Here is a 16,848-nt window from a genome sequence, read left to right on the forward strand (position 1 = left end):
ATATGAGAAATTACGAGTATAAGAAACCAAAATGCTATACATTTGCAAATTAATATTTTCCACCAGGATTAAAATATACATCAAGCATGCTCACAAGATCCCACCTAATGCCCCCACCTCTCCTTTCAAAAAAGCAAGTATAAAGACACAAAAAGTGAATGACTGAGAGACTGAAAACTTCAGCTGGTCCCTGAAATAAGAACTGGATGGCAAAACTCAGTGCACCGCTCATGCAAAACTTGGACGCAACATCATTTGTAAGTGAGAAGACAGATGAAGCATGTCAACAACAAGGAAGCCAAACCAGTGCCCTCCCCTCCCTGGAAGAGTCCAACAGGCAAAAAGTGTCTCAGAAAAGTCACCTCTGTTGTAGTTCTGTCCTTGATCCATAACAGACACTGTCAGACACAAAGTGGAAAGTAAAAACTGGTAATTCAAAGCTTGTTACCAGGACAGGATTACATGTGAAAATATAAAACTCTTATGGCATGCATACTTCCAAAATACAGCTGGTTCTATGCTGTTTAAGCAGCATTTTTAATTGTTCTATATTTTAATGTGCAAGATAAACTGGACCAGTCAAACATAGGCATAAGTGGATAAATTACAGTGTCATTTGTATCAGTAAGTCATATTCCTCTTCTCTCATCATCATAATTATTTGCCATTCTTGAATAGATATGAAATTAAATCAGAGCTAGAATTCTTAGTACAAAGAGCTGTGAGGTTTAAAACTGCAAAGTCCATTTTTCTCATTCACTTTGAAACAGACATATACATATCTGCCATTCTCAGGGCTCCTTCAAACAAATTTACAACCATCAGATACCACAATGATGGGCCTAGCATAAGGACCTTAATAGAACCAAAACCAAATCTATTTAATGCAACTGCCAGCTAAGAAACTGAAGGATCTATGCCCCACTGCTCCATGCCCAAGGGCTGCAAACTGCTCTGCCGTGTCAGCTGCTGGGGAGAAAGGCATTTCAGTGCGGGGAGGTTTTATGTTAAACAGCAGAAGAGAACAAGTTGCTATGTTATCTGAAAGAGATGTTCTAATTCAACCACGAGGTGCTGGGCTACATGCAGGAAACTATGGGGTAACAATTCTGGATTGCATTATTGTAGAATGGCAGAATATATCATCATAGTGGTTGTTTAGTGGCCTTAAAATCTGTGAATTTATGTTACCCAGCCAGGACTGAGATAAATGGGGTGGGGGACCTTTCAGACTATTTATTATCATTCATTACTGCACAGAACTCTCACTCAACACCAGGCACGATGTACAGTTTACATGGTGATGGAACCTGATCAGTTAATAGCACGCTAGCTGAAAACTGGTCTCTGATGTGTGCCTGGGGAGAGGGTAAGGGGCTTGCAGGTTGCGAGGACTGTGAACATTCAAATATTGTGCACACTCTTTTTGTAACCAGCATTATGCTATCAATCCAGCTGTCTTCAGTCAGTACAAAGACATGGTACCCAGGTCAAGGTACTTCAGGAGCTATATATTTTCACTCACTGGTAGAACCTCACTAATTTGCTGACTTGCATAGCCCACACTTCCCACTGACTTGTAGGACAGGCCTGAGGTCTTAAGCATCTGTCCAAGGTGACTAGGGTGCCATGCTGGTGGTTTCCCTTGCTTTCTTTTTTACAGAGTGAAGTTTATTTGATGAGCTAACACTGGTTACTTAAAGCTTTTTTTTGTTTATATTTTTTGTTTTTATTTTTTAAATGATATTGCATAACGAGACAACTGTGAAAGGCATGTCCTTACAACTCAGGAAATAAGGAAGCAAAAGTATTAGTACATCCCAGTGCCCCTAGCAATTCAGATGAAATGAACTGCCCTGACAATACACTACAATACCTCTGTCTTGACAGGCTGTGTAACTGAAGCATGGGGAGGAGAAGTGAAATGCCCAAAATCATCCAGGGGGCCAATGGAAGAGCTGAGATTACAGCTCAGGTGTCCCAAGTCAAATCCAGTGCTCCATTCACATTAATGCCAAAGGGCGATTGTAGGCCTTACCCTGACTGACTGGCACACAATACTGTTGTCATAACACCTGTGATTTCCTGAATAACACATACAGTGGCACTGTGTTATTTTAGGACAAACTAGCCATGTCCTTACCAATCTATAGTCCCCAGTTCCTGAGTAAAAGACACAGCCTGTGTGCAATCAGGGGTAGAACAGTCCCCATACAACTCCCTGTTATCTCAGCTTCTTCATGTAGGATCGATGCAGCAATATATTTGGCTACATTATGAACTTGATTCTTCTTTCATTCAAGCCAATGAAAAAAATATCCTGTTGACTTGAACAGAGCAGGATCAATCCCTATGTACCTTTCATTGGGCTGTATGTCACCTGATGTAGTCCAAATACATCACTCTAGCTCTTATTTTCTCATGTTTGTTTGTGAGCTTGTTCATTTAGAAATCTAAGTTCCTTGCAGTGGATTTGCTGGTCAGTGTAAATTAGTGAGGTTCTACAGTAAGGTTTCACAAAGAAAAAAGGAAGCAGTGGCAGAATAATAAAGAAAAAAAATAAATACCTTCATTTTCTATAGTGTCAACTACATTGTTGACAAGCTGTATGACAGTCACTATGGAAGCTTGCAGGGGAGGGAGAGCAGAAAATAAAGGGAGGGGAAGGACAGCTTTAGGTTAGTATTTAAAACACACATTTTATGTTACCACAATAAATTCTTTTAAACAGACAGAACTGACATTAAAAAAAAGCTGCCAACTCATTCATGAATTATGTAGTGGTTCACAGGACATTTCATTCCAGATAATCCTCTATGCATTTTTAGAATGGATTGGCAAACGGTGATAAATTCCAAACTACAACTTCCAAAAAGGCATATGCAATGATGGATATCAGCTCATAAATTCAAAGGGGACTGTCCAACTGATTCAATTAACTGAAGCAGTATCTCGTCTACCTGACACTAATCTCTAATTAATTCTTATTTAAAGGCCTCCAGAGACAGTGCTGCACGCTCCAAGGGATCATTATCTTTTAGGCAATTGCGCCGATCTGAAAGGGTGTTAAGGCTTCATCTTAATCTATTTTCTAATAGGAGTGTTTTACTTATTTACTGTATACACCATGCAGGATAGCACCTTAGGGACATTCAGCAATGTTTCTATAATTAAAAGGACACAGTCTAGTGGTTTCAGCCCAAATTTTGACCTCAGTTAAACAAAATGCTTTCGTGAATCTCTGGTGGGTTCTACACAAACACTTGTGCCAAAAGACACATTTTCCAGTAAGTAACTGGTCTGGATTCTGGTTGGTAAAGGACTAAAGGGTACTGCAGAGATGGTTGGGATGTAGGGATGAGCTGACTCCAGAATATTTTGGGTTTCAGAGTAGTACCATTAAGATGCTTATCTGAACCTCAGGAAAATAGCACTTGATATCATGTGAGAACAAGCCGTTGTAAGAGGTCAGATCACATGGATTAATATCCCACTTTTCCCCACACTGAGGGGCTACAACCATGGAGTTGAGGCCTGATCCAAAGCCCACAGAAAAGAATGGGAGGGTTCCTACAAAGTACAATGGGTGCTGGATGAGGCCCTTCATGTGGGTGATCTTTTCCATCCTGAATGACTATGACTCAACTTAATGCTTATGTAAAAATGGAGAAAATGGTCTTGCTGCTGAGCCAAAAATAGTCTCTATTATCAAGGTGTTTGAATCCTTTCATTTCTGCTCATGGATAGGCAGTAAATAGAGGAAACGGAATAATAGCAACAATAAAATATATGCTAACCTTTTTGAGGCTGCCATTAAATTTGGAGCAAAGGACTAGGGGTATATCATGTTAACCAAGGCAACATCCACAACCCTAACAGTAGGCATTTAAGGTTATTCAAATAAACACATATCTGCAAGCTGTGCTGATGTTACTGATCCATCAGGGATGCAGCCCCATTCTGGCTAATGCATCATGGATTGCAGAGAGTAGAGGACTTGTTAGACATTATTTAATTATCTGTTTCCCCAGAAATAGAGAGTTGTCTTTCCAGAGCAGCCCTTCAATGCATTCTTCCATGTGATTATGATTAAAGCAAACCTGTTAAAAAAAAATCTCAGCTTCCCCGTTGCACAGCTGACCAGCACAAGATTTGGACCGCAGAAGTTGAGACAGAATAAAGGCTTGTCTACGCTACTGCTAATGAAAACAGGCAAAACCTGAAGAAAGACTCATATTCATACCAGGTACCCATGAGCCACACATAACTAAAGAGTGAAAAACAACGCCCTAAAAATCAGGGACAGCCATGCATCCTCTTGGCAGACAGTGAGTTTGGGGACTCGAGTCAAGTTCTGAGAATGGTCGAAAGAGGCAACTCTGATGGCTTGCAAAGGCTATGCTTTCAGCTTCCTCACACTGCTCTGGAGGGAACCATCTCCTCTTCTTTCTTAGGGTGTATCATATCCAAGAACAGCTCTAGCTTTTTGGAAGAAACTGAGGGCCTTGGAGAACCTGCTGTCAGGGGCCATTCCATTTAAGTTTCCCTCAGCCCACCCATTCTTATTATTCGCATAGAAAATTGTAACTTGCCTTTAAAGTCAGCTCAAAGCCATTTTGCTGAGAGCAGGCATCTTCTTCCCTTTCAGGTTAATAAGAAATCTTAAGACATTGCATCTCATTTTGATGATAAAAATTAAAACTAATTATTCTGAGCAGGGCACATTGGGATGAACAATTTAAATGCATCAGAAATTATTAAGCTAGACATGAGAAAAAAATCTACTTGATTAAAACCATTCACAGGAAACATAAGAGTGGTGAGAAAAACCCACCAAGGCAATGGAAGCCCCAGAGAAGATCCCAATGATGAATGGCTGAGTGAACGGCTACTGCCTACACGTGTAGTAGTGCTTCTGTTGTGAAAAAAGCAGGAAAGACTTGTGTTTGGAATAGTATTTTTGCAGGGGGTCTTCAAAGCTCTAGCAAGACAAGCTTGCTTACTTCATGATGCTGAGTAAGTCTCCTGAGTCACTGCAAAATGAAAAATCCTATCTAGTTTTACTAACAATTGTCATGACATGGTGCTCTCTTCAATAATTCCCATCACGCAACCTGGGTGTTTTCATTATCCAAACTTAAAAGAAGACACCGAGGGCTGCAGGTAACATCAAGGTCATCCTGCAAAGGAAGAAGTTCAATAACAGTCACCCCTTTCTCCCTCCTTGACGAATGCTTGCTAAACAGTAGTGTGGGTTCAGGTTGATTCCTTTATTAACCTTTGAAACACAGGAGCAGGAGGTGGAATAGAATGATGGGGTGAAGAGGCATTTGCTGGCTCAAGCAGGTGCTATTCCTTCAACCTTAAATGTATGTATGCATGTGCATGAATATGGCCATGTGGATAACAGAGAGGACCACACTCAGCAGCAGGAACAAGACAGAATGCTACATCCGATTTAGTTATAAAAAGAAGATTAAACAGCTTAGGTAAGTGTTTATGAAGGGGATACAGAAAAGGAAGTTCAGGTCTCTACTTAGGAAGTCTGATGTATGGAGGTATGTTTTTGCCCCTAGGTTGCAGGGTGGTTAGTCTTCCTCATGCTTCTGGGCATCGCTGGTTGCCACATGATGCTGGAAAGGAATTATTTTCCCCTCCTGTTGCAACAGGTGTCAGGGGTTTTTCCCTCTTCTTCAGAAGCACTTGACAGGGTGTATTAATCCTCCTGCTGGGATTAAAACTCCAAGGTGATCAGGAAGAAATTTTACCCCATGGTTCCATTGGTATGGATTGTTAGGGAGGGGTGGAGTTTGCTTTTCTCCATTGAGGCCCTCTTCCTTGGACCCCTTAGATGTATTTTAATGACCTTTGCAGTGGCAGGACACTGATAGCCCTCATCCCCCTATTCTTTCCTCAGTTTAGATAAGATAGATAAGAAACTGCAATGCAAATACTTGTGGTGGTTTGGATAGGAATGATCTTGCCTTTGGCAGTGGGTTGGGTTAGATAACCTCTAGATGCCCCTTCCTGTCAGATTTTTCTGACTCTAAGATTCTGTATGCCTTTGCCAGTTTATGGCTATGTTCATTTTTTGGGTCTTTACACTGAAAAAACTCACAAGAGCCAATCCATGCTGACCTGTGCTAACAACTGTAGGATAACTCACAAGACTTAATAGCTTTCCTGATTTTCTTTGAGGGCATCAGAGACTTGATGACTTTAGACCTTGAACAAGAAGTCTTATCTTTAAAAGCCATATTTTAATACTGCTTCCACAACAACTGCATGGGTACAAAGAGTGCAATCTTGTTCTCTGTAGGAGTTTTGTCATTGAGTTAAATGGAACCAGGTCCACATACCTGAAAGGCTAGTATTTGCACTAATTAAAAATTGGTTGGTAGGAAAAGTGATTTTGTGTGTCAGAGTAATACAAGGAAATAAGCAAACAGTCTAAAGAAATAATAATGAAGAGAAGAACCATTTTTTCCATGAAAAAAATCATTCATGGACTTAGAAATAATGTCTGTGCTGCTTGTCAGAGGAAAAAAGCCACAACTGAATCAAAAAGAGCTGTGAGTGCACTTCACTGTAAGTGCTCTTTCTAATATTTAATAGTACCTTGGGAAGAGCTACACAAGATGGCTGGGGAATGAATGTCCAGACAGTTCATTAACTAGCTCTTAAAGATTCTGTGTGCAGTTTCTTTGTGATAAACTCGCTGGTGGATATGAATAAGACATCCACAACATCCGTCATTGCTGCCTGGCAGGAACATCTTGCCTTTTCTCAGACCACTGCTAGTTTGATCTGCCCTTGTAGGTCTCACTCAGCTTGTATATTATTTTGCCCATGTCAAATAAAAAGATTATGATCTAGGGTATGCAGGCAAGCAAAACACTTCCTTGGAGGGGAGGTTTAAGAGAGTGTTATCATTCATCTAGCTGAGATTAGTAGCTTAGACCAAGTCACCAGAGGTTGCTCACTGCTGCGTACTGAAAGGTAATGGGGCTTGGGGGGACTTTGAATGAGACTTTAAAACCCCCACAAAGTTTTTCTTTGAACTGACTCATAAAAAATGAAAAGTCCTGCTCCAAGAAGGAAAAACACTGCTTTTGTAGTCATCAAAATCCTATATCCAAGCTCATGACCGTGGTATTTTGGGGAAGTTGCCCTGCCTGGGTCCCAAAATCTTGAAGATTCTTGTAAAGGTGGGTCTTCGGTACAACAGCTTGGAGCACAGAGAGAGGATTTCTATTCCTGGTCCCCAATTCTCTGCTCAGACTTTACTGGATCTTCTACCACCCCACCTCTGTAGGTGGACTTTGGATAGATTCCCAAGATGCTTACCACATTCCTTGGTAAGGCTCCCCTCGAATGTAAAATACTCCCTATTTTTATGATGCTTTATTTAAGAACAAATTAAATAAATACACATTTACAGGGGTAGAATGCCCTTTTAAATTTGAATGTTAGAAATATTACATTTACAAAAAATATTTCAATTTAGCACACGAGTCATAGTCAAAGAAATATGGTAGATATTAGGAAGAACTTTCTGTTTCTGAGGGCAAGCATCAGAACAGACTGACATCATTGGAAGGTGAGGACAGGTTAGACAAACATTTTCTTGGATGGTTTATACAGGGATGATCCTACACTGAGCATGGGATTGGGCTACATGAACTCCCGAGAGCCATTCCGTATTTATCTATGGTTCTATGAAGGAACGGTTAAACAAGTCAGCAACTTTCCCAACACTCACTTGTCCCCAGTATTGTAAAGCTATAATCATTTCTTACCATTATCATCGCCCGAGTCTGACTGGAAGGAGCTGAGAGACTGAACTTCAGAGTTGCTGCCTTTATTACTTCCTGCAAAACAGGTCACTTCTTCAGCTTCATCAATCCCTTTACCTTCATTGATAGCAAAAACAAAGCAAAATGGTACTGTGTAGAAACGTGCATTTATACCACCACATTCATTTAAATGCTACAAATAAGTAGGGTTTTTTTTTTTGCTTTTTCCAAATAAAATAATTTATTGACCCAGGAAATGACTAAATACATTGGTCAACAGGATGGCCAATCAAGATATAAAGATATCAGATGGCTGAAACACTTTACTAGTAGTTAAAAAGTTTTCAAATGGCTGATAACAGCATAAGCCCTGAAGAAGCTGCTGTATTGGATTCTGCAGGGTGGCACCTGCACCAAACAAAATTATGATCTACAACTGGTGGTATAAACAGCTCATACAATCACAGTTACACTTATCTCTGCTATTCACCTTCAAGGGACTGAGTCACACTAAAGGGAGATTCAAAGCCCACTGAATTTGATGAGAATCTTTTCATTCACATCCTGGGTCTTTTCAGCAGAGCCTAATTGCTCTGCCCCTAATAAGTAGTAGATTATACCTTGTATTTACAGTGCTTTTCATTGAAGGAGCTTCAAGCACTTAACAATTTCTTCTATTTCCTGCACCGTTCTGAAGGACTAAAAAGAGACAATTGGCTTGGTGGGAGACGTATTGACTCAGTCCTGTAACTTGCACCAAAACATGCACAGTCCAGCCATGTACACATGAGGTCTAAATGACAATTAAGTCAAATTAGCTATGGTTGTTCCAAGGCAAAGTGTAATTTTAAATAATTCACAGGTAATTAATGCAGGGCATTGAGCTTGATTGTCTGTAAAGTCTAGATTTGGCGTGCCCCAAGATGCTCTGGTGCAAATCAAAGCGATTGTCTATTTTTAGCCAAGAATACCTAATTGAACTACACATTATGGTATAAATGCTCTCTCCCTATGCTTAAAGTCACAAAACCATTACATCTTGAGACATATAATGAAACTCACACAACTATATATATACTCAATCACTTATTATTTGGGCTATCATAAAAAGTAACATAGAAATGTTCTGTAATAGGCTTTCATGTCCAGATTCACAGAAGTATTTGGCACCTAAATCACTACTGATTTAAAAAAGGTGTTAGGTTTCTAAATCCCTTTTTGAATCTGAGTCTGGTATATAAGTATGATAAAACAACCAATGCAGAATTGAATAAAATAGAAAAGTCTATTTAGATATGTGTTCTTTCAGTCAACAAAGCTGTATTTAAAGGTAAGAAAGTGACTCCTTTATCTGGGCATGTGATTGTCTGCCACAGAGATAGGAAGTCCAATTTGAACACAACACCTCCAGGTTTGAGAATTACAGTTAAATCAATTTAGAAATGTATTCAGTGAAACTTCTGATCTCAGCTGCAACTTGTGCTGCACAGAGAAATCAAAAGGGTTGTAATACAGAGGTAAGCAATGCCTGTGTTGGTCCCTTTCTTCTCAATTCATAATTTCCAGAACAGTGAAACTAGTCAGGTGGAATTAAATATTACAGAATCAGGCTCCTTTATAAGGGGGAAGGGGGATGGGGGTGGGTGGGGAGGGCGTTAGTTAATGTGAACATCTACAGTTTTAAGGAGTATCAGAAAAAAGATTGATATGATTGTTTTGGGGGGAGTGGAGCATAGACAGATGTAAGAGTGATATCCATCAAAAGATATGGATCCAATACAACTGTTATATTTTATTATCCTGAAACAATACAAGTTTAGCAAAACTGCTGCACTTTAAACTTGATTTGCTCAGGGTCAAAGTTAAGGTGGTACAGCTAACCTGTATCACTAAAGGAGCACGCAGATATAAAGGAGCATGCAGATGTAACAAATAAATTCTAGCATGCAGTGCATCACCCCAGATGGCAACTCTCCTTCCCCTTTTAAAGTAGTTAAGAGCTTGTCCATATCCTAAGAAGAACAATAGAGATGATGACAAAAAACACCTCTGAGACCCATGCTGTAATGCAAACCCTAATTTGCAGGGAACACTGGGCCCTAATATAAGGTTCCCTAAAAACTGGTACATCCTGCTATGATAGCATGGGTCATGTTCCTATGTCTACAATAAATCATACCAGAATGGAAAATGTATCTTGCCATCAGTGAAAAGGGTGCATTGGAAGTCCAAAAGACTTAACAATAATGGTAACAGATGGTATGAAGAGTTTAAAGTTTAATGCCGATGTGAAGGTGACAGGCTGAAAATATGGGTCTAGGAGCAGTTCTGACTTGTTTCACAAATATAAGCAAATATTTATCAATACATTCACCTGCTTGTAGAAGATCGTTTCTTGCAAAAACCTTTTTAAGTGTGTTGCCCAATATAGTACTAATTTTCTTTTGGGAGACTGATTGTTCAAGGTATGAGAGAGCTCAGATTTAAGAAATGTATAAACAATGTCTCCTAAAATTTACCTTTTCCATAGAAATATGCTTGGACAGAATCATGTAACAAGAGCTCTCAAGCCAATCACCCTATCGAGTCTTTCTGGCCCAGTGGTTCATCATACTGTGATATATTAAAGTAGAGCACATGTATACCCAGACTGATCCAAATTACATTCCATCAGAAATAAACTAAATGTAACAAGTGCAAGTGCATTAATCCTGTTGCTTTAAACAAGCTTCATTAATGGTTCTTCATCAACCTTGTAAAGCATTAACCTGACAGCACAGGCTGGTTCATTCTGCCAACCTTGAGCTACATTGACAAGAGCTCTTATTGCATGAGACAGAAAAGAAAGGAAACACTACACATCAGGTGCTGTCTACCACACTACTCACTTTCAGTCCCAGCATCCCAGGTACTCTTCCTGATGGAGTCACAATCTGATCGACAGGGAGACACGGCTGGCAGATTGGGAGCCACACTACACACCACCACACCCCGCCTTGCTGTTAATATTCGAGGAGATTCTGGGTGAAAAGTTGTCATCTCCTGATGCTCAACTCCAAGTCCATCAACTATCTTGTCCAAGTTGTTCCGCGAGTCACTCTGGAAGCAAGGCGTGTAGGCCATTGGCCTCACAGGAACTTGAGGCGGCCCAACCTCCTGGTAGATATTCCTACTGTCCCCACTGTTCCTTATGTTTTTGAACTGGATCCCATTGCTCTTGTTGAGCAGGGCAGCAGTAGCTGGGTCCTGCACCAGGGTGATGTTGTTACGTGAATAGTTTTTCCTGAATACTTTTTTGCGGAAAACTATAAACAAGACGATCAACACAAAGATGACAAAAAGGACCACTGATATTCCTATGAGCTCTTCCTTCCCAACATAGGAGTGTCCAGCTTGGATGTTGGGTACCACAACAGGTCTAAGCCCACAATACTGTCCCACGTACCCAGGAGTGCAATTACATAGAAATGAACCAAAAATGTTGACACAGGAGCCACCATTTTCACATTCCTCTCTCTCACATTCATTGATATCTTCTTCACACCTTAAAAGAGCAAGATGTGGATACAGATAATTAGCAAACAACACAGCCCATGATTAATTACTTAAGTTGTCAAGATAGCAGTTTTGTTTTATACACTGTCAACTCTTGACAAACGATCATATTATTATCCAGCCACATTATGACATTTAAAACCTTCCAGAGGTGGAAAATAATTCCACTGCTTTTTATGTAAGTGACAAGGAAATATACAGGAAAGATATTTGTTTAATTCTTCTCTTCAGGAACAAGCTCCTTTGACCTGATATAAGAGGGCATGTGTTATGTTGGTGCAACTGTTGATTTCAGTAAGTAAACCCGCCCCCAAAATGGAACAACTAAGTGAGGAATCAGGGGCACAAAATGCAGTGGAAGATGCTTACTTTTCTGTAGGTGTTTTGGATTCTCCTGTAGGATATTAAACCAAATTATGTGGACTAATAAGTGTAAAGAGTGGGTAATGATGATTTGATAACATTACGTAGGACTGGCAACAGGATACATAAATATTGGAGAGGGCAGAAAACTGGAAACTAGAATTTGAAACAGAAGAAAACTGGTAAGCAAGGAGGTTAACAAAAAACAGGAGAAGAGATGGGTGATAAAAGCAGAAAGTTGAGGGGCTGATTAAAGGGGTTTGTTTCCACAGCATTAACTTAAGCTCCTAAATCAGGGGGGCTTGATAATCAGGGTGACCTGATTTTCAAAAACATCACCTTCCACTTGCTTTATGGGATACCCATTTTTAAAACCTTGACCTTGCAGGTTTCTTGGGTGTGTTAACCAGGGCTTTGAGTAAGCCACCTGCATTGGTCATATGGTTTTACGTACCACTGGCTTGGAGTACCATATATCCTGTACAGAAAGCCCTATTATTAAGATAATTCAGACTCTACATTCATGCTCTGGAATAAGTTCACTTACGTTACTCCTGTTAGCCCACTTTTGCAGTTGCAAATGAAGGCATTGCCTATGGGATCACATGACCCTCCATTTCGACACGGATTTGGAAAACAGGCTGTAATTTCCGATTCACAGTTTCTTCCCGTGTATTGAGAGAGGCAACTGCATTGATAACCTGAGGAAACAAAAAATAAATCAGAAGCCTACAAATACATGACGCATGATTGAGTCTAATTATATCATTAGCTTGCTCGGGTATTAATCTGAGTCAAGGCGGTACATGGGAATTCTAGCATGTGCATGCATCCGGCACTCCCACCTTTGCAGAAGTTTACCTCTTTGTGGTGCATGGACCATGTAAGACACTGACCTCTGAGCTAATGGGACTCAAGAAGCAATGGCACATGTTTTCTGGCTTTAATCATAAGAAAATGGCCTGACCAAAAGACTCCTCATAGGTAAAAATTTATCCTTAGCCACCAGAAATAAACAACCGTTATTTTTAGGTTTTTTAAAAGAAGACATCTTCTCTCACTGAAACATTTTAAACTTCTGGAAAAGAAAGACCATGCACATGGACTGCAGTAGTGGTCTGCATTTCACCTCAGGGTTTCTGCACAGAATAAAGAAATATTTATAGAGCTTTAGAAACAGTTTTCAAATCTGCCACTTCCAAGGATGGCAATGAGGATCAAAAAGCCAGTTACAGAAAGGTAAAGCTGATAATGATACTGAATGTGTCTATAGTAAGTGTCATCTACAGAGCTGTGCATGCTTTGGCAACAAAGACCGAAACAACTAATCCCTGAGGGAAGTGGGAAAGCATTATGACACTCAGTGCTCATGGCAGAACTGGGGCAGCATGTAATTAAGAAACGGATGAATTAGACACTGGTATAAAGCAGTACAAGCACACTGCAGGGAAGTGGAGCAGAGTGCAATAGTATGGGTGTGAGATCAGAGTCTTGCTCCCAAGTTTCTTGCACTGTCTTATACTGAAAAGCTGTGGCTGAATCAGAACCAGAACCCACGAGTTTCTGAAGCCTGTCATAATCCCCTGCTCCATCTGCCAGGCCACACTCCTTCCATTCAATCCTATTAGTACTCTCTCCTATTGTTGTTACACTCCATGATGCCATTAATAATTCAGAAACATTTTGATTAATCAGGTCACCCAACAGTCTACTGGCTGTGCTTTATTTTACACTGTGAACTAGGCCTTCAAATTTGCGTCTCTTTTTTCTCAGATAGGTAGGGAGTAAGAGGTGTTGTGAAGTCAGCGACTTTAGATCTGAAGGTGAAAAGGATTCTTTAACTAGAGAAATTAAACAAGAAAAAGCCTTGGCACACCTGGAAATCACTTGAGCTGAAGTTTTCCAGTTAGAACGTAGCAGATCTGGGTGCCCGAAGGAAGTGTGAAAATCCCCAGCCAGGTTTCAAATGTAGCTGTTGTGTCAGCATTTCAGAATAATCCAAATGGGCTACAAATGATTAAGTAGCAGTTTAAACTACCTTTATGGATTTAATACTGCTTGAAAACTGAACCAATTTAGGACCAAGTTGGACAAAAAAAAATGGATACAGTAGAACTAGCCTTCCTACTATCATCTTACATTGCTTGAATTCTGAATTATGAGATAGGTATCATGAGGGGAAAACAATTGACATGATATGGACAGTGCTGGTGGTGGACTTGAGACAAACTCAATTCATTATGGATGGGGTGAATGTGTTGAAGCTGTGTTGAACGAGCTCATTTCACTCAGTTCAACCACTGTCCTAGTTCAGTTCGCAGATGGGAGCAAGGCCTTTGAGAAAATGCTTGAAGCCAGACTAATTTTTAACATAAAGGAGATGAACTAGGTGCTCAGATTAACACAGTGATTGTCAACCTTATAACAAATTTGGAGATAGAAACATTAGAGTTTTCAGGGTACCAGAACTACAAGCATAAAAAATACAGTTTTATGCAATTCTTGAAGGCCTTATAGAGCAGACTTATTTTTTCTAACTATCAGTTAAATGGAAATATTTATTTTAAGAACTTACCAAAAATGCAGAGTTCTTGGATGCTGTCCTAGGCCTATTAGAAAACTCTAACTATTACAAAACAGATTTTTGTTGTCTGTGTTACAGTGACTATACAGCATTGGTAAGGACAGATCCCACTCCCCATACTATGCATACTGCATTCAGACACTCTATGGCCATTAAGAAAAGTAGACACGATTGAGGGCCTAAAGGATGCAGAAGTGACAATGATTTATTGTATGCTAGAAAATGATTTATCTGAAAATAGCGTGGAAAGGTCACTGCATGAACACTAGGCTATTTCAGTGTCCCATTGTGTGACTGAACAGTGACATCTATCGTCCAAAAATCTAATACACTTTTATATGAAGCAGTATGATTTTTCTGTATACAAATGAATCAAAATATTCAATTCAAATACAGAATATTTTATCCAGAAAGATATATTATTGAATAATAAATTACCTGCTATGTTTTAAATAAATTCCTAAGCAACTGTAAACAGAAATGATAACATTAAATAATGTTAATTAATTTGTTTTTTTAAATTTCGTTATCTACGTTGATAATTATTAACATACAAAGATTTTTTTAAAGAAATCTAATTTTCTTTAGACATACTGCATTCCCCTCTCCTCCCCACCCCCAGCTCCATGCTCACAGAGCTGGGCGGGGAACAGGATCCCCTGCCCTTGCCCCTGCCCCTGCCAGCAGGGAGCTCCTAGCGCCAGCTTCACAGTCATGAGGTATGGCCTGGGAGACCCTTACCTTTCAGCCTGAGTCTCATGGTTATGGGATACGGGCTGGCACATAAGGGTCTCCCCGCCCCACTCCCCAGACACGATCTGGGAGCAGGGGGCTTGGAGCTTCCTGCTGCCAGGGCAGGGGGACATAGTAGTCATCTGGGCTCTTTCAGCAGAGCCCATCCTGGAGCAGGCAGCTCCCATGGGCAGGGAGCTATCTGCCACCTCCTACTAGATGGCTGACTGGGAGCTGATTTTGCTCCCAATCTGTCATCTACACCAGTGTTTCTCAACTTTTTAAGTAGCAAGTACCCCCTAACTTCTGAAAATTTTAATAAGTACCCCAACATTAACTTTTCCAGGGGATTTTATATTTACAGACTAATGTGTGCCATATGTTGGAAGAAGGGCTGTGTGTATAAGGCCGTGATATGACAGATGTCTCATCTGGTGTGGGTAGGGTTGCCACCTTTTACACCAGGGGTGCACAACTCAAGTATGTACCTGGGCTAGAGGTGATGCTGGCCAAAGCCAGGAGGGCTGAACACCAAATTATTACTGGGGAATTTAATTTTTTAAATTGCACCAAATTTTTTGCCATAGTTTTGAGGGCGAGAGAGAGAGAGAGAGAAAAAGAACGCAAGAGAAAGAGTGTTGGGGTACCCACATATCCCCTGCCTGTGTTTTACATACCCCCAGCAGTACACATACCACAGGTTGAGAAACTATGATCTACACAAGTACTATGGTGCCATTACGAATCCTGAGTAAATCTGCTACTTTCATTTGAAGGTAGCAAATTTACTCAGGATTAGGGAGGTTTACTGCAAAGTAAGCATGTGCACGTAGATGCACGTGCTTACTTCACAGTAAACTATGAGAATGCAAAGTTAAATGTCTCATGCAGACACACCCAATTATCCATTATTTCTTTGCCGTTGTAATAAGAAAAACTAAATGAATCTGTTCCTTTTCCAAAGACAGCCAGTGTTAATGACAGCTGCCTTCACTGAAGGCGCCGATACTGAAAAGAGTACATTTCAAATAATCTAGCAGCTAATAACCAATAATAATCAAATTATATGGTCCAATTTGCAAGGAGGTCAGTGTGTGTGTGGGGGGGGAGGGGGTCATAGATGTTTAACATCTTATAAAACTTAGGCCAGACATCTGGCGATCGAAGTAAGGGTATAAAAGCTTAAGATTATGCATCCAGGTGTGAAAATAACAATCAATAATGTCCTGTTTCAAAAAGGATCAAAGGAAGAAGACAGAAAGCATTGAAAAAAAATGTCTTACTATCAATAATTATACAATATCAGCACTTTCAGGTGTATTTTTTCCTCTTGATTTTGCTTAATGGAATACAATTTAATAGCATGTTTCTCGCTATCAATAACTACCTTACATGTCTTGGACCTTTCCTTCAGCTGGGTCAGAGTCCAACTTCTGCATGCCTCCAGGCCACACACATGTGCAAGCCACATGATGCACAGCAGATATCTCCCGGCCTCTATGCTGCATTGCACCATGCTGTATAGGGAACACCCTGGCCCCCCAAGTACCTGGAACACAGATTCCCTGGGCCCTGAGGGGTGTTCCCCCACCAGGGGTGGAAGCAGGAAGCAAAAGCTGGTGGTGGGGAGTGCAAGCCCAAAGACCCAGACAGCAGCAGCAGAAAGATGGCAGGGGAGGCAGTGTAGGGAACAGTTCCTGGACCAGCCGGCTGGGGAACACAAGCTAACCCCTCATGGGCTTCATACAAGCTAGACAGCCCTCAGATGGATGAATGGGTACGCTGTTCACTAGCACCACCTTATATTAACTCTGTCAA

The 16,848-nt window shown here is 40.5% G+C and overlaps 1 protein-coding gene across 6 annotated transcripts in view; it reads right to left on the reverse strand.

Moving 5' to 3' along the window:
• The window catches only part of FAT3 (FAT atypical cadherin 3), a 641,536-nt gene that overhangs the window by 9,852 nt on the left and 614,836 nt on the right, over positions 1-16,848 (reverse strand). For 2 of the 6 annotated variants that reach the window (XM_019496420.2, XM_019496419.2), the window contains exons 23-27: positions 12,262-12,415; positions 10,685-11,340; positions 7,800-7,913; positions 2,568-2,627; positions 363-398 (exon numbers count right to left, since the gene is read on the reverse strand). In XM_019496420.2, the coding sequence (XP_019351965.1) occupies positions 363-398; positions 2,568-2,627; positions 7,800-7,913; positions 10,685-11,340; positions 12,262-12,415 (1,020 nt within the window). The remainder of the gene's footprint in view (positions 1-362; positions 399-2,567; positions 2,628-7,799; positions 7,914-10,684; positions 11,341-12,261; positions 12,416-16,848) is intronic. The other 4 variants (XM_059721676.1, XM_059721682.1, XM_059721693.1 and 1 more) reach the window with 4 other exon arrangements.

The sequence above is a fragment of the Alligator mississippiensis genome, chromosome 1 (genome assembly GCF_030867095.1).
Source record: "Alligator mississippiensis isolate rAllMis1 chromosome 1, rAllMis1, whole genome shotgun sequence".
In the NCBI taxonomy this organism is placed as follows: Eukaryota; Metazoa; Chordata; order Crocodylia; family Alligatoridae; genus Alligator; species Alligator mississippiensis.